The 20,098-nt window shown below is 34.1% G+C and overlaps 1 protein-coding gene across 1 annotated transcript in view; it reads left to right on the top strand.

Moving 5' to 3' along the window:
- The window catches only part of LOC108977632 (nose resistant to fluoxetine protein 6), a 35,737-nt gene that overhangs the window by 12,655 nt on the left and 2,984 nt on the right, over positions 1-20,098 (top strand). Inside the window, exons 2-3 of the mRNA XM_018947400.1 lie at positions 16,434-16,693; positions 18,082-18,260. Coding sequence (XP_018802945.1) covers positions 16,434-16,693; positions 18,082-18,260 — 439 coding nt within the window. The remainder of the gene's footprint in view (positions 1-16,433; positions 16,694-18,081; positions 18,261-20,098) is intronic.

Raw genomic sequence — 20,098 nt, 5'->3', positions numbered from 1 at the left:
GCCCACTTATGGACCAAAAACCATATCTCAGGAAGTACTCTACCGATTTCAATGAAATTCGGTATATAATATTTTCTTAACACCCTGATGACATGTACGAAATATGGGTGAAATCGGTTCACAACCACGCCTTCTTCCAATATAACGCTATTTTGAATTCCATTTGATGCCTCCCCTGTATAATACTCGTATATACATTAGGAACCAATGATGATAGAATAAAACTTTACACAAATACGGTATTCGAGCTGAGGTATCCCTTGTGGAACAACTGTCGTGATCGGACTATAACTTTTCAAGGTCCCTGATATCGAACACGAAGAACTCATTGCCTAACCTAAATCAATACAGTTCAAATAAATGAAAATACAATTCAGTACTCAAAGTACACAAATTGATCTAATTTAATTAATTTTACAGCAAAATAAAAAAATATGTAAATGACGGAGAATGAAGTCTCGATTATCACTTTATCATGCGAGAGTATAAAATGTTCGGAGACACCTGAACTTAGCCCTTCCTTAGTTGTTTAACGTTCAGTTTTTGTTTAACTTTTATTATTTTCTTTTCATTTTGTTTTTACGGATTCCTATAATACCGTCAAATTTTCCATTGGCTTTTAAAAGATTGCAATTCGCTATGAAGGCCAATTCTGAGTTGACAATCAGCAAGCAATTAAGCTAATTTAATAAAGGCTTGCTTGCCTGTTGTTATAGTCCAAGAAAATTGTAAATGTTTTATACTAAGAAATTTTTATAAATTATTAAACTAAAAATGTAAACACGAACGAAATATTAAATGGGGAAATATGAACAAAAACAATTAATAATTCACAAAATTGGAAAATTTCATAAAATTTAGCATGGATATTCTTATACGCGAAAAGTAGACTCAATAAATTATCGCGGACTCTGAGAATTGAGCAATAACTTTTGTTTTAATTTCATGGCGACGAAAGCGCTAGAAGATACACCTACGTATAATGTACATATTTATACATTGTTGATACAATCCACTTCTGTAGCTTAAATGAAATACATACATATGTATATAAGCACGAAAATTGCAAACGAAAACTTAACAAAAGCAGCGAAATGTGCTATAAACAACTTAATTGCGATTTAAGACATGCGAGCAATTTCTTTCATGCAACATTAGTGACTATCAGGCTATAAAATACACATACTTACCTACATATATGTACGCTTATAGATATACATACATTTGTATATATGTATATGCTGCATTTCGTTAAATTGTTAGCATTGTTGGTGGCTCACACTATTGTTGTAAATGGTTCATACCAACATTACTGCGTTTTCAATTCACATAATTATCTCGATTGGGCAATTGGCCACTCTTTTGTTGTATAATTCCAGTCATGACGCATTAAATTGCAAGATAAATAAAAATAACGGCAAGCGTATTCGTAGAAATATTGCAATATGTCAATTAACCTTAACCCAAATATATTTTCTCAACAGACATTGCCAAATTATCTAAACATAAGCTTTAAGTCCTAAAATAAATATGCAGACATAATTTGCTACAGAGTATTATAGTTTGGTTATGTATGTATGTATGGATGTACTACTTGTGTATGTACATATGTATGTATGTACATATGTAAGTATATATTAAGTGATCAGGATGGCAGGACGGGTTGAGACCGTGCGATAATTTGAGTAAAAATTAAGATATTTTGATGAAACTTTCTACATGAATTCCTTGGTTGGAAAGGAAACATTATTCAGACGTTTTAATCTTACATTGAGAAAATGGGCGATATTAAAATAAAGCCATGCCTACCTGCCATATACATACATACATATGTATACTATTCAATCTGATATTAATTCAAATACAACTTTACACAAATAGTTCATGTATGTGTGTAGGAATTTCAAACTCAAATCTCAAATATCTTAGAAAAATTAAGTGATCGTATGAATAAAATATACGAAAAACACTAGCTTCCATATGTTATAGTATAAATAATGATTTTCGTTAGTCTAATAGACTAAATGACCAATATGTCGGATAGTACGCAAATTATATCACACAAGATCAGATCTTCTCCTAAGCCCGAATATAAGCGATATAGTGATTTCCATTTATTTTGTCTTCAAATCTGACTTTAACACATATGTATATATTATATGTATATACATATATATGTCGGTAGACAGTTTTTCTTAAAAATGAGATCTAGTATGAATAGTGAACTCTTTCAAAGCCATTTTCTTCAAATAAACCACAAATAAAGAATATGAACAAATAAATATATCGGATATATTTAATGCCAACTGCTGCTTAATTCCGCAGAAGAAGCAATATATGTAGAATGTAGTCGAAATTATTAATTCGATGTTATTCCGTTTTTATTCTTTCTTTTATTTTTCCTTTTCGTATATATAAGATATGAAATGTTTTCCTCTGTATACTAAGGCTAAGGATTTTCTTATGTGGAAATGTTCCGCAATGAAAACTAAGCCACCGTTTCGCTGCTTTTACTACTTGTTTACTTACTTCTACGTATGTACCCATATATGTACATATGTATATAAATTATGGTATATACAATGCACACGTAATTATGCACGGATAAGTGCACAAACAACTTCATTTCATTTCTGGTAAAAGCGGTGCGAAATTATGTAATTCACCATAATATTGCTAATGACTCAAGTAAATAAACCATAATGTACATTTGTAGGCAGGTACCTTCACTTTCTTCGAAATTTGGTACCTACTATTTGTTTGATTACTCTTAACACATAAGAAAAACACATAAGAAAGAGTTAAGACTTTTACGTCTACATCGAGGAAAAATATACCCGATAGGTGGCGTTGGCTTTGAAATAACAGAGGCCTGATTGCCATTGGATTTGACGTATTGAGGATAGCACAAAACAAAGAACTAAACAAGTAAGGAAGGGCTAAGTTCGGGTGTCACCGAACATTTTCTACTCTCGCATGATAAAGTGATAATCGAGATTTTAGGCGTGGTTTTGAACCGATTTCACCCATATTTGGTACATGTCAATATTATATACCGAATTTTATTGAAATCGGTAGAGTACTTCCTGAGATATGGTTTTTGGTCCATAAGTGGGCGACGCTACGCCCATTTTCAATTAAAAAAAAAAAACATGGATGCAGCTTCCTTCTGACATTTCTTCCGTAAAATTTAGTGTGTCTGACGTTTTATGTTAGTCGGTTAACGCACTTTTAGTGATTTTCAACATAACCTTTGTATGGAAAGTGGGCGTGGTTATTGTCCGACTTCTTCCATTTTTGAACCGTATATGGAAATGCCTAAAAGAAACGACTCTATACAGTTTGGTTGACATAGCTATAGTAGTTTTCGAGATATGTACAAAAAAGTTAGTAGGGGCCGGGGCCACGCCCACTTTTCCAAAAAAAGTTCCAGTGGGCCGATTTTGCCCATCTTCGAACTTAACCTTCTTATGGAGCCACGAAATACGAGTACCAAGTTTCATCATGATATCTCAATTTTTACTCAAGTTACAGCTTGCACGGACGGACGGACAGACGGACAGACGGACGGACAGACAGACATCCGGATTTCAACTCTACKSGTCACCCTGATCACTTTGGTATATATAACCCTATATCTGACTCTTTTAGTTTTAGGACTTACAAACAACCGTTATGTGAACAAAACTATAATACTCTCTTTAGCAACTTTGTTGCGAGAGTATAAAAAAAAGTATAAATAGGCAATATCTTGGACCATTTTAAATACGACTAAATTAAATAAAGCCTCGAAAGAAGAAGAGGTAGAAATTTAAGAATTTAGAAGTGATCAATTCTAGTTAACAGAATAGAGCAATCAATTCCTAGAGATCAATAATTTAGGTATTTAGTATATATATATGTATGTACCATTAAATATTATTGTAAATACAAATATAATATGTTAATTTCAGAGATGTTGTCAACATTTCGTTATATTTTTGTCCGTAAGAAGTATAATTTGTTTTTCGTTTTATCATTTCATTTGTTTATAGGAATTTTTGAGGACAATCTATTAAGCTTTAGTATAGCAATTATGAATTAAGTAAAGCCTTTTAACCTGAGTTTCAAATAGTATACTTATACACATATAAATCTAAATACTTTAAAACTCAAATCAACTCAAACTCAACTCCTCTCTGCCCAAACAGTCAGCTTAATAGCTCAATATACCCTAACATCAAAAATATAACTAATTACAAATGATGAACACTCGCTAAAAACATGAAAGAAGAAAAAGTAGCTTTTTCCTCAACCGCTCTTGACGTAATCAAAAAAAAAAGTCTAAGTGTAATAAAACCAGCTAACAAATTATGTAATATTTACGCCAATCGGCTTCCTATAACAAAACTAAGTAAAAATTGGAGAGGAACTACCTATTTAGATACAAATAAATTTGGGCGTACTTTCGCTCTAATTTTTACTTCGTTTTCTGTTATTTTTTCTTTTCACTTGAATTCACACTAAAACGAGTAGTAGTTAGTGCAAGCGAAACTTTCATTAACACGTTGATTAAACATATTTAGCCCTAAGTGAGAGAATTACGTCAACCCCACCATAGCTTTCTGGATGTTATATTTGCTTATATAATATATGGTATATATCGCACACAAACGACAAAAGAGTCACAACTCAAAAATATTCAAAATCAATTTATAATATACTTATGTATGTACATATCTACCCAGCCAAGAAACTTCATTTTCATCACTATCTTACTTAACTGGAAAATGTTCGTTAGCTCTACATTTGTGTTAATTGCCATTTTTGTGTTATAAATCTTTTGTTGTTAGTGTACGATATGTGTTTAACACCCCCTTGTGTATGCTTGCATGAGTGTGAGGCATCTGCATATTGGCATATTCGTTCATGTTTAGTTGATATGATGTATCTCTAACTACCATTGCCTCTATGGCTTAGAAGGCTTCGATGTTTTCCAATTATGGTGAACCGATTACTCACGCAATGCGTTGTGTCTGACTTTTATCTTTGACAAAATGTAAACTGTTATTAGAAACATGTAAGCTCTGTTGTCTATTAACAGTGTATGTGTGTTCGTATGTATTTGCGAGCATTAAACGGCGCATCAGTGATAACCTCAAATGCAGCAAAAAGAAGTGGAATTTACATATGTATTCGTCTACGGCGGCGCAGCTGCCTAAGCGCATGCAAGTGTGTGGACATTGAAACTCTGCCTCGTCTAGTGTAAACAACATTGTGACAATAACAACTCGGAGAGTGTTTGTACGCGTGGAATGAACGCACGACTAATACCATTTCAAATTGGTTTTGTCCAGTCGGCCTTGTGCCGAATCTTGCTCAGAGGCAGCATGCACACACATTACGTTTACATATGTACACATATAGCCTTATCTAAGTGTGTGTGTGTTGCTTGTAGCTATGTCAGCAACAAAACCATTTAGCAGTCATTGCGCCAACTTTCGATGATTGCCGCTGAAAGCCCCCAATTAAGTTTGGATTTCGAGGCGATAATTATTTGCCTTTGGTCTTACTTTGTTTTAATTTATTTTACTTAATTTTTATATCAATGTGGAATTTCTCTTGAACTGTCAATGCGATGAACAATGAGTGGGCAGATGCTTTGACAACAAGAAAAAATGTACATATGTATGTGGTCATGTTGGAGGCCAAGTTCAGGTAAACATGACCTACGGCGCTGAATCGCATTAGAAGTCAAGATGAATTTTTTATTGCGTAAGTGATTTGATGGTTATAATGTGTTGGCATATTTACTTAAATAACATATTTTTGTAAAAACAACAAATTATAACAAATCTCACGATAAATTTTTGCTTTGGCAAAGAAAATAACTACATGTGAATACAGCCTTTAAATATATTACAATGCAAAATGCACTCGACTTAAAAATACACTAATGCATATGTACCATATACACACATACATATATATATGTAAATGCTACACTGAGTATTGTATATGTGCGTATTCATGCTTCAATTTCAAAATATTAAAAAACTATAAAAAAGGCTAATTTCGACTGCACCAAAACTATAATGCCCTTCACAGGTGTATTTCTTATAGCAAATACAGTTGAACTTCCCTTACTCGAATCACCGTAATACACAAAAAAACTTCGAGTTAGAGAGTCTACGAGTTATGGAAATAAATTTTACTTCTATTGCTAAAGTTGTAGACACTTGGTTTGGCATAATCAACCTTCAAGTGGAATTAAGATTAACTTATTTAAAAAAATAATAATTTATGAAGAGCTACATCTTGATTTTGATCAGTAAGTTTTAATACTACTATGAGGAAAAAATAGTAATATTTTTCATAATTTTTAACTTCTTAATTTATTCTTCAAAATCTATGTCTCTAAGTAATTCCCCAATTGACCCCAATACACTTGTGTTGTCTTCCGAAACAGTCTTCAATGCGCGTAGCGATTCATTTTTAATGTCTTCAAAAGACTCAAAACACGATCACACGGAGCTAAATCAAGTGGTTGCGGCAGAATATTGGTTAAAAACTTGGCGAAAAACTCGCGAAGAATCAATGCTGTATGCGACGGTGCATTATCGTGGTGTAAAAACTAAACCTTTTCGGCTCATAATTCCGGCCTCATTTTACGAATAGCATCGCGCAAATGACAATAACGCAAATACTCATATAATATTCCTTGTTGACAGTTGGGCCTGTCGGAAGGAATTCGAAATGCACAAAATTGTCAACATAATCTTGTTTTTTGACCTGCTTTGACGTGTTTTTTCGGCAATTTCTGCCGAACGAAAATATTTCGAATTTCGCGTGAAATTTAAATTAAAAAGTGTTACTATTTTTGCCCACTGTATTTATGTATAAGGAAAACAAATCTTTCAGTTTAAAATGCAAAGGATTTCATACAATAACTTGATTTTGTTCGGCAAGTATGTATGCTAGCTATATACAAATATCCTATATTAGTCCGATATCATTGGTTCCAACAAATGAGCAGCTTTTTTATATTTCAAAAACTCCGGGACTAGTCCGGACATGCACAAAGACAGACATGGCTAAATCAACTGATTAATTGTAGCAAACTTAATAAAACGTGTTCAGGATATACATAAATATAAAAATGGAAGCAACCAGTCAGAGAAGTTTTTATTGCTTCCTCGTTATGTGAACAAATGTCAAATTCAATTGCTTAAATACATATGTACATGCAGTTGTCCACAAAATAATAGGAGTACCCATATGAAATTGTTTGTGTTTGGCTGCATAACTTTTTTAAATCACATGTAAATGACGCGAAACAATAACGGTACACATAACAGGGTACTAGCATTAAAATACAAAATAAATATTTATTGTGATGATTGCTATTCTACTTCTGCTTTGCTATTTCTCGGAGACACTTGTTATTGCTTCCCACAAAATAATAAGAGAGTTAGATATTTTGTTTTCGAAATAGTCCTTAACATAAATATGGTCAAACGAATCCAAAGTTGAGTTTTTTGGTAGTGCGGGCTCTAGGAACTTTGTCCGACGTCCCCTAACTCAGAATATAATCCCCGGTTTACCAGAAAAACCGTTATACATAACGATGTCAATTCATGGTACGCTGTCGTTTTTTAAATTTAATTGAAAACATCATGGACCAAAGGGCATGTGTCAAACACATTTCTAATGGAATTTGCCATTGATATGGTATATCAACGGGATAATGACCCTAAATATACTCAACCCTATTGAAAACCTGTGCCCAAATATCAAGAAGAAAGTAGATGAGCTGAAACCAACCAATTCGAGAGATTTATGGCAAGTAGTGAAAGAGGCTTGGAAAGGAATACCAATAAAACGTTGCCAGGATTTCAGCGACTCCATGCCTCGGAGATGTGATGCTGTGTTAAAAAAATTGCGGTTATTCAAGGAAATATTAATTATTTCAATATTCTGTGAAACTTTGGAACCATTATATATGAAAATTCTAGAAAGGTTCCGTTTTACATCAAATACTGCTAATTTTTCGTGGAACTAGTTTAATAGTTTACTTGATTTAAACAGCGATATAAATTTTTTTTTTATGTTTAATTGAAATTGGTGAAACCTGGAAATGTTAATAGATCTTTAGCAAATTACATTGTGCAAAATTTTTGAAAAAAAAAAAACAGAATTGTTAAAGAAAATTAACAATGCGTTTTTCTTATGTGGTCACTCCTATTTTTTTGTGGACAACTGTACATATGTATGTTTGCTTTTTGCCAACTCTGTTATATGTACATACAGCAAAACAAAAAAGTCGAACTCAAAATAATTTATAATTTTGATGTTTAAAGTAAAAAAACTGAACTTCTAATAACCCGTTAAATTTAATATTAAAATTGTTTGCAATATATTTTAATAATATTTGCATGAAGATGAAGATGGAATTTACATACATATGTGTATGAAACGATTTCAGTACGAAAGCGCACATATAATGTTTTTTATATTTATCTCTCTCTAAAATTTGTTTCTAGATTCCTTTGCTGGTTTGCCCACCGAATAGTAGTCATGCACTCTACAACAATGCAACATATTTTTACAAGAAGATTGTAAGCCAAGTGCATTCGATCATTCCATACCCAACCCATATGTACATATGTATATATGTATGTATGTTTATACCATACAAACATAGTATGTATGTATGTAAATTTGAATCGGCATCTTCAAGAGCTGTGCTAATTTGTTGCTGTTGTTGTCGTTATGCACATCATATTTGTACGTGTCGCCAGACTGACGATTGTTGTTGTTGAATTTCGTACTGCTGCTGCTTCCATAACGAACTATCAGCTGCAACAACAATGCTACTAATAATTGAATCAAGGCGAAATTTCATCACATTTACCGTAAAGATTTGTTTTTTACCATTTCTGGTAATTATCGTATTTTTACACCATTCGACCTCCATTACTACTCCATAAATATATTTTATACATACCGACATTTACACATATGCATTTGTATATTATATGCTTAAAAGCTTATACAATATAAGTATGTATATGTAAATATGCATACATATACAAGTACACAGACTCATATATGAATGCAAATATGTACATATGTACGTATCAGTGACGAAAGGTTTATTTAAAAAACTTGGTAATTATTATCATAGCTTACAACAACAGTAACAGAAATGGTGTAATAATTTTCTTTAACTCCACTAAAGAATTCGAAAGGAAATACATATGTATGTATGTATGTATGTTAAATGCTTAGAGAATCGACATTGGCTTTGGAGAGTTAATATATGATTTTGAAATTTACAGGGCGAGGTTTCGAGTACAAGACACACCTGTGTAACTGTTTAATACTTAGTTAAAAAGCATACAGGGCTAAAAAGATTTATATTCAAAAACAAAGTCAGACATTGCATTCATAGTATGCCCTTAAAACCACTCCTTCCCCTTCTGAAGTAATTGAATAGTACCGAGCCCATAGGCCAATATTAAATCGTCTTTATTCTGCAAAGAATGCCGATATTTCAGAAGAAAGCATCCTATATTATTTATCCTATCCTATATTTATTTACATACATACATATATTAGTTTTTTAAGTAAAGTTGGAAGTGAAATCTTATTATTTGCAATCATCCGCTGTCTAAAAGGTATATTTATGATATCACTTTGACTTTTAAAGCAATTATCAGTTCGCGCTTGATGCAGCGTTTAAAAATAAAAAGGAATCTGAGATTGCATTATTTACGAATATAAACGTATCGAACAGGAGTCGGCAACATATAATTAAAATCGAAGCTGAAAAGATGTGTACATCTTCTGAATCTGAAGCTGAATATGAGAATCCGACGTTTATTGAATTTTAGATAAAATTGTATACTAATAAGATCAGTAAATCAGTTAGTAGTTTATAGCATTTTTATTTATTACGCTGTAATTTATTGGATTCATTTATTTTAACCCTATCATGTGACTAAAATTATAACTAGTTGTACCCGCTTGGTAATACCATACATTACTGTCTAATAGACTAACTCTCTATTCTCACTGCTATCTGCTGTTCCTACTAAATTACTTTGGATACACCATGCATGTATATATATGTGTTTGTACATAAGTTAGGCAATTACCGAGGGTGCAAAATTTTAGGGCGTCATTTTGGCAAACTTTCTTTACACATTTTTTATTTTATTTAAAAAAATATGAAATAATTTTCAAAGTTAGTTCATTTATTACATATGCTATATAACAACAACAGCAGTAATATTATTTTTTAATAGCAGCATGAAGCAGAGAGTTTATGGTAACGCTCCTTTATTTAAGTTAGAAAAAAATGCTTTCTTTTATTAACGAAAATATCTTATGAATATGCGACAAACCTTTGGCTTACTTGATGTTAGGTGGTTTCAATGGATTGGACTGACTTAGCTTATGCGGAAAACATCAGTTTTTAATAACCTTTTCGTGATCAATAACTGAATTGAATTATTTTCGTGAATTTTTTACAAAGAAAGTAATCAATTGAATATTTCGAACTTCTTTGAACATAATAAGGTATATTTCCAGCTAAAAAATGATCGTTTTTTTCAACCCATCCAAAAGATCGTAGGTCATTGTATAGTAAACGTGTTCAACAATACTCAGTTTTAATTTGAAGTCGATCGGTTAATTCCTAGTTGAGTTATGATGTCAGCAGTTTTGAAAAATGTCGTTTCGAGAAAAACTCGTTTAAAGCGCAGAATTGTGGCTGTAAATTGTCTCGGGACGGTCCTGATACCATGTTAAACCTGATATTGCTCTAACCACTTTTGCATAGAACCTCTGTAATACATCAATCCTGGTTGCAGATAGCCGACATTTACATGTTGCACATTCGGCTCTGTTTAATGAGAACGTTAAATAAGGTAACTTTGCTGTAAATTTTTTTGCTCTTTTCTTCATATAAAAGTACGTAAAGGTACATATCTATTAGATTATTATTTTAAAGCTACAAAAACTGATTTGACACATGTTTGCCTTTGTTTCAAATTTCAAGAAAAAGTAAAATTCAACCTAACAAAATTCGTAAGAATTTACTTCTGAGAAGTATGTGGCATTGAATTTTCACAGAACCACAAACGTCAAAAAAATGTATCTGGGAATCCTTTATGTCCAAAACAAATTTAAAATATAGACTGAAAAGACCTTAGCATTTTAAACAGAAATATATTTTTATCATAAGTCGGTTTTATTGCTTAACATACATACATATGTACATATGTACCTGTAGTTGCTATCGAGCACTATACACCGACTTTTCCATTTTTTTGTACATCATTACATCTTCATCGTCACTAAATTCCCTTCTAACCCAACATATTTTATAGAGTTTTTGCCCGAAGCTGATAAATATCACATAATGTGCGGCACACAATGCTCGCAGGCAGCAGCAGCACGACAGTGAACTGAAAATGGCGTTGTGAATCCTACTACATGAACGTTTGTGAGAGGGCAGCAACATAACAATGGTCGACATGTACACAAAACATGCAGTTGTCCATTTTGCATGTGCGTTTCGTTGTTTCGTCGTTTCGTTGTGGCCATACTGATACCTTGCACTTCAATGAAATTTTAATATTTTGTTCAAAGTGAAATTTTTAAGCAAAAAATAAGTAAATTTTCAGTTGTTATTATAAATGATGTATCAGAGCTATTTTATGCTTTTATTTGTAAAATAACGTCAGGTTTGTTAGAGCTGTGGATAATTTTACATTTTACATATTAGTGGCATCACCACTCTACCTCATCTCTCTATCTTCCATTCTACTGTCAACTCTACTGTCGTTGGCAAATATAGGATAAAATTTAAGTTAGCGAGAACGACACCTGTCGGCCTGCAGTCGTGTAGTCGTGCAGCTGTCAAAATAGGTCCGTCCATAAGAACGTGTGTATTTTAATATTTGATATGTCGTTTGCAGTCTGTCGCGAGCATTGTATTCAACACATAATTAGGTCTGAAATATTTGTCCATATGTGTATATATACATACCTGTATTTATACACATATATTTATTCGTACAATGGTCGATTGTTTACAAGTGCATAATAAGCCGAAAATGTTAATGTGCAAATAAATATTGTTCATCGTATTCTACAGGGTCAAACCAGGTTCGCTTCTACAACAAAGCATCAGTGCTTTTACTCAGTTCACGGTTATGTTTCAGACAATTAAGTACATCTCAGAGCTCATAATATATAACTAATGCTCATTGTAGACCTATTAGTAATGAACCCAGCTATCTAAAAAGGCGGGTTGACGCATGAAACTCGTGTTAATGTGTTTACTCATGCGCATATAAGTCACTATTTAAGCGCATCCGCAGCCACACGTTTCTGCATGAGAGTAGGTGTGTGTGTGTTTGTATAAATGCAGGAAATCAACTCGATCCATTTTTGTCCAAGCTGAATATTAAAATATAATATATTACCGGCAATCGAAAATGGCTTCAATTAATTGTGTATATAGTATGTATGTACATATGTATCAATATCTGTATGGACTTTGGTATTATTAGAATAACGATATTCAGAGACGTCAAATTGCTTCTTCTGACTGTTCTTCTCTTTTAACTTGAAAAACTCAGTTTACTCTCTCTGTTCTGTTTGTTGATCATCATTTACGGTACAAGCCTATCTATGATTTTAATAAATATATCTACCGCGATTTATTGCCGGCTATTTATAAATTTATATACATGTATGTGAAAGAAATCATAAAAATCACTGTGTGCCAAGCATTCCAAAAATCATTAACACTTAGAAGCCGCTTCTGAAGATTAATTTCATCATTACGCCGTTAACATTGACGTTTCCAACTCATAAATCGCATACGAATGAGTTCTGATTATACATTAAAAAATATCAAATATGGATATATCACAATCAGAAATATGAATTGATAGGCAATAACTTTTATAGTAAACTTGCCAATTCGTATTTTATATTTCGGGTTTAGAGGAAAAGCCATTATTACTCATGGAAAATCGCTTCATCGTTCTTCAAAATATTGTTCATTAAAGTATTATATGTACTTTACTCTTTTGGATGGGTTTGAACAAATTTTCGAAGCCCTTTTGTCACTCTGAGTTATATCCAAAACATGCTAAGCAATGTAACGTCTGCTCCATCGTTATCGACTGGGGAATCGAGTTCGCCTTTTCCATTCTCACTGCCATTCAGCAGGCTGGATAAGTGTTCTCTCCGTAATTTTAGTATGCTCTGTGCATCGGTTACTAGATAACCTCTGGGATTTCCACAAGTGTAACAGTCTTCGGTCTTAAAACTTTCTGTTAGTCGCCACATTTTTTCGTAGAATTTTTCGGCATTATTCCTGTCGGCCAGCTTGTCAAGCTCTTCATACTCACATATTTCGGCCTCTCTCTCTTTCTGCCTGCAAATGCGTCTCGCTACCCTCTTCAACTCTCGGTATGTATCCCATCCCGCACGTGTTGTGGTCGATAGTAACGTTGCGAGGTAGGCAGTCCCTCTCCGCTGCAAAACTTTTTCCGAAAACCAATGGTTTTGGTTGCAGCTGTGTTGTTGACGAGTACTCTCAGAGAAAACTGTTCAGCTCTCTATTGTGATTGCAACTTCTCTACGCCGAACCTTCCATGCGTTTTTTGACTACACAGAGGTGGACGCGTATCTTTTCTGCAACAAGATAGTCCGAGTCGATATTAAGGCCTTGGAGCGTATGCACGACGCCAAGCATTTTGACATCGTGGCGGGGACAGCTCTCATAGGTGTGCTGCAAGTGCTCATAGAAGGCATCTTTGGTCACATCCTTCCCTTCCGCCAGAGAATGTGCGCAAATCAGCGATATGTTAAAGAACTTCTATTTGAAGCGGATTGTAGCAAGACGTTCATCTCGCGGTTTGAATGACAGTACTCGGCGACGAAGACTCTCCCCCACCACGAAACCCACACCGAATTTGCGCTCCTTTATATGGCCACTGTAGTAAATGACACAAGGACCTACTCGCCTCAGTCATTGCTTGGGCGGCGGTGATGTCCGTCTTCACTCTAACGAGGGGATGTTTCGCCTTCAAACAGATGTTTTCTGGCTATCCATAGGATACTTGGTCACAGGTCGAAGCCATGACCTACTTGAGCTATATGTAAAAGAATCTTTTTTAGCCACTCCCAAGTGAATTGCAATCAGAGAACTTTCCTCACTTGCGCGGACTTCTTCACACGACTCCATCCTCCAGAAATCCTACTAGAGTTATTATATCATTCCTATCGAATTTTAATGGTCGGCATGTGCGACCTCTATTCCATTCATATGACGTGTGACTGATTATTGTGTCAGGGACTGACTGCACTGAGACTTTTAAACTAAAACTGTGTTGGAACTCGGAAATATCAAAAGGGGGTATGATGTCTCTCTATTAGCTGAACAACTCAGGTTATCTTTTACACAAAATATCCGTTGTAAAAACCAACAAGTTGTTGACATGTGGTTTATTCTGGTGACTTTGAGAAAAACCGTTAGCTCCAACATGTTCCGGTCGAGTAACATATCTAAATAATATTTGCATGCATCGACTTACATAAGCCACAGTCGACACACCGTTTGTCAGTTCAAAGTCATGGTATTTGATCGGCTATGAAAAATTGGAAGTTGCATGTAACACTCAGAGGAAAACTGTTGTCCGCTCTTGCGAAATCCGTTATACGAACATAAGCGAACTCATGTTAGTACGTAAAAGTAATTAATAAAGTATACATCTATAAGTATATATGTACATACGTAAGATTTAACGAATTTGCTCCACATTTTATGACGGTCTCTGGCTCATTTTCTTGGCCAAGGTCTTTGCTAGGAAGCCAACGAAAACCGTTGCTTAACCACTACCGAAATAAAAAGATTGCCAATGAATTAGCGTGATCCGGCCCGGAAGACTTGCAAACCATGACGTCTTACAGCAACTGGAAGCCAATTAGCGTCAAAACAAAAATGGAAAGCTGCTTGCAACCTCGTGCATACATACTAACATACTTACGAAGTATGAAACTTTTAAAACTGGTCACTTGGAACTCGCTTCATGTAACAGAACAGCAAAAAGTTGCAACAGTAAACATTCGGACCAGTATTTGCGCGAAGCTGACCTCAAAACTGAAGCGAATGAGAAACAAAAGTGAAAGAGAGAAATATGTAAACTCACTTTGGAAGCAGAATACAAAAAGAAATTGAAAATAAGTTGCAAATAAAATCTGGTTTATGTTATGCAATCTTGCAACATGTTTACATATTATACTAAGTAACTTCAAAGTAAATCTGCAGCTGACATGTAGCTCCACCGTCTAGACACAACCAGACGCTATTGAGTAGTTGCAAACAAATGCAGATACGTCTGTTTACTATTACTTCATTTAATGTTGGGAAGTACTTAAACAATATGAGTTCAAAAGAGTTGTCTGCATTTTTTAAAATTTTGTGTTAAAACATGTTAGATTTTTTTTATTGGTTTAATATGCAATAATGTAATGTTCCTGAGCCCTAAACAATAGATGTTCAAGCCGTATAAAAGAGGCTGGGAAAAAAAGGCTGGTGTAGAAATTGGGGAGTAAAGAACTGACAAATCTTGACAATAATAGACATTTCTGGACAAAAAAGGGAAATAAAATAGCTTCTTAAATTTCTTAAAATCCACTTGCAAAAATATTTGTTGAGCCAGTTTTAAAACATCAAGAGCAATTTCCGTTATGTGTCCCCTTCACAGTAGGTCATAGCCATTCCTTTAAAAGAGGATCACAATTGAAATGAAGAGAACACTAATTTAAAATTTGTAAGACTGGGAAGTTTGAGATTAGGAAAATAATTGGCCATTGCGCTTTGGATGGCTGAGTCATGTAAAACCCTAACTTAAACTTTTAACTTGGATAAAAGAAATAACAGTTTATAAATAGGTTCGTACAGTCCTACAAAAAAATTCGAGATTTAGCGGCAATTATTTTTTTTATGAATTTTATACTTAGTCAAAAAGCACAAAGACATTTCGATTAAAAAAAATTTATTTTGCACACCTAATTGACGTTGATTAGCACAAAGGAATTGAAAAAAAAAAACGAGAAAGGTAGAAGGCGAAATGTTAATATTACTCGAACAACAACTCATCCAAGAGGCAGTCAACCATGAATATATATATACAAATTTTAAAATCCGACATTCCACACCAAAGAGGATTGTCATTCGCAATGTTGCTGCATTAGATAACATATAGTACATATAAGATAAAGAAATAAAGTTGAGCTTCATTACGCTTCTTTTAATTTTTAACCAAATACTTTTGTCTTTAATTTACATAAATTGCTTATCATGATGTGAATTCAGTGTTTGTCAGCGTTTATCATGAAAATTAACATAAGGTTTCTATTTCTAGTGGATGATGCTTCCGGTCATTATACATCTGGCTTTTTCTATGGAAACAACTATTGGCTGGGATCTCTGTCGTTATGTGAATCTATTTACCACGAAGATGATAGTGGCAAATCAAATGCAAGATCTGCGAAAAACTCTGGCCTTCCGTTCGCCAAAGCACATACGCAGCTCTACACAACGGTCTACAATGAAAATCCACCCTTTATGCCCGGGTTCTTTGTTATAAAGCTTTTCTTGAACGATACGTTTCCAGCGCTTATGGTAAGTACACAGAGTCTTATAAATTCTTATTAGAAGAAAGATTAAAAAGAACAATCATTCGTGAAAAGAATTACAGGAATGACGCCAAAAATATATTACAACAAAAATAATCTAAGCTAAATTTTAGAAAACACATTTTCTAGGTGGAAGACTAAATTCGAGAGATATTTCCTCACTTAACCTACCTTGCATACATATGAATATGTCAGTGTGAATAAGTAATGAAGGGGGATCCATTTGGAAGGTTCACTACTGTTTTCAAGAAAAAAAACGCAGAAACTTCACATTTAAAGGATAATGTTTATTATCATTCGAAAAAAACATTCTTTGGCATTTATTTTTGGAAAATTATCTCTTTCAAATGTTGGCCGCGGCTACGTCTCAGACAGTCCATCCATTTAGTCTATTTTTCGCGTAAGACACGCGTGATGTTTTGCTTCAAGGTGTGAACCGAAGAGGGATTGTCCCCAAATGCTTTATTAAAACGTCTAACGGTGTGATATCACACGATCTTGGTAGCCACTTGACCAGCCCAAAACGTCTGATGAGATTTGACGTTGATTCCACTGCCACACGAAGCAAACCAAATCGATGTTTTTTTCTCTTAGGGGTACTTTTCGTCCCATATATGGTAATTTTTCTTGTTTACGTACCCATTGAATCAGAAATGAGCATCATCGCCAAACAAAATTTGGCTCGAAATCGTCAGATGTTCTTGGAGCTTTTCAAGAGCCCATAGGGCGAAGAGATGTTTTTTAGGAAATCAAGCGGCTTCAGTTCTTGCACGTCGTAAAACGCGCTAAGTCGTTCCATACGCCAGTCTGAGTTGATACGAACGGCACCAAATTGACTTCGTGAACACTCTCAGCTTCTTATATTTCATATTTCATATTTTGCTCTCTTTTACTTTGAAACCAAAGCTATAATAACTGGTGACAAAAGTAAATAGTTAAGAACTCTGTACTATCGCAATATTGGTACTGTTCGTGGGAAGTTTACAGGGAGGAAACGATAAGATTGTAATCAATCGCTCGTATAGTATACCACTTAATTTAGTCGTTAATAGTGTCTGAAAAGAACAGTCGATAAGTATATTTTCCTCAAGGAAGTGGTAAGAGTAATCTGGTCGCAACAAACGGTGTGAACAGTAAACCAATTGTAGCCTAGGGACATGAAAGGCAATTATTTAAACTTGTTTTAAATCAAACATTTGTTCTTCTGAATGGATGCGCTTGCGCAGAGGTGCTAATCTTAGTTAATTTATTTGCAGAAGATATTCTCTTTTGCTAAGTAAACACAGGTATAGGTGCCCCTAGAGTGAAATCTAAATAATATAGTAAATAGTTATTTTTGAATTTTAAGTGTGAATTGTTTCGTTTGAATTTTAGACTCGAACCATCTACGTTGGCGTTTGTTTACCTTCTAGCTGTTCAACCAAAGAAGTTAATATTTTAGCAGAATCTACACAAACACCCTCGGCAACACGGAGTGTTAACATTTTGGATGTGCGCATGCCCACCAACGGGAAGTTCAACTTGTACGATGATCGAACATTTTGGATTCTAATGTGAGTTTTAATAAATGAAAGTAATATAATTATATACATATATCTTCAACAAATACGATATGCAAACATCTTTTTTTGTCATTCTCTGCTGCGAGAACGTGTGATTAATACATAGATGCCTCTCTATAGATGAGGTGCTAAAATTAAGAAAGTATGAAAAACTTATTAGCAGAGTAAGTTAAGGGGCTGACATCCATATATACACATATTACGCGTAGTCTTTTATATTCGTGATTTGACATCTTTATCATAATATTTCACTTTTTTGATATTATGCACGGAATCCAGTCGCTGCGAAAGAAAATCAGAACTATTACTTTCCGGACAAACCCTGTAGAACATGTAACATAAACAAATGGCGGAATAGTTACTGTGTTGAGGAAAAGTCACCCGGAATTTCGAAAATCTTTATATTAAGTATATGGGGGCTAAAGGACGACTCAACCAATTTTTGACATACAAACATATTATTATAAGAAAAGGATTACTCCTTAATTTCAGTTATATATAGCATATCGCACATTGACCGCAGTTTTCGATCAAAAGTCAACTATAGGCACTGGGTTCTAGATATTCGGAACCTAGGGGCTACAATTTTTGATCACAGACCAACAATGTGATTCGTGTACGCAAATTCGTATACGACGACCAGAAATTGCGGCGAGTGGAAGTGTGCCAAGAAAATTTCAACATGTGTGAAAATGACCCCCAAGCGGCCGGTGACAAGCATTTTGAGACGACAGAGGGGTTGCACCTCGGCTCTCAATGTTATTCCAAAAAATGCGTTCCGTGACGCCTTCAATGCTTGGAAATGGCGCTGGCAGCGCTGTATCAACGCCAAAAAGCCTATTTTGAAAGCTTTTAAAGAATTGTGAGCATTTTCATATGATAACAATCATAATACTATCCGGGTAAACCTGTATTCGGTTTGGTATGAATGTTTGTCCGCCGTTCGCCCATCATCTAACTAAGTATCCGCAATGTCTGGCGATGTATCTGTCGGTTTCACAGCTTTGGTTAGCTTCGTGGTGTTATTTTATTGCCTTTTTTGGGTAAAAGAATATTCAAATAATTCTTACATGAATATTGAAAACGTGCTTACGATTTGAAATATAATTTTTTATATATGAATTATTTTGACTTTTAACATAAAAATTTAGTTCCAATAACATCGAATCGAGCTTGCAATGTTAAAGACCGTAGACCTGAGAAACATTGCGAAAAAAAATTAAATAGTAAATTAAATATAGAAGCGATTGTTTCGAAGTTGATGAGATCATAGGTGATAAAAAGAAAGACTCGAAATTCAAATGCCACACTTTTTCGTAGACAATCAATTAAAATTGATTACGTTAATAAATTTCTATTGAGGGGAGGCGAGCCGCCCATAAAATGTAGACTTGTGTCGATATTATCGAAAAAAAGCTCTTCTAACTGCTGTGAAAACATTGAATGGCATTGATATTAAGCTTAACAATCCAAAAGATATATTATTTCCAAATAATTTTAAGTGTGCTTTTAACACAACAAATATTACAACCGAAAAAATCCAAGTCGCGAATACTGTTCCAGTGGAATAAACAAATAAACGGTACAAGCTGCCAAATATATTAAAAAATGCTCAGGACTATGTAATTTAAAAACTGACAAAATGTATAAATAATAACAAAACATTCGCATAAATAAATACAAGACACTCGAAGACACGAACAATTCGTTAACTCGAACACGTATGGTTTTCAAAATGTTCAAAATTACAAAACGATTCTGGTAATAGTTGGTGGCATCGACTTTAAAAACGTAAGTTGAGGGGAAGGCGCTTTAAAATTTTGAAACCG

The sequence above is a fragment of the Bactrocera latifrons genome, unplaced genomic scaffold, assembly GCF_001853355.1.
Source record: "Bactrocera latifrons isolate USDA-ARS-PBARC rearing strain unplaced genomic scaffold, ASM185335v1 scaffold_93, whole genome shotgun sequence".
NCBI classification, from domain to species: Eukaryota; Metazoa; Arthropoda; class Insecta; order Diptera; family Tephritidae; genus Bactrocera; species Bactrocera latifrons.
This window is presented reverse-complemented; position numbering and strand designations above follow the sequence as displayed.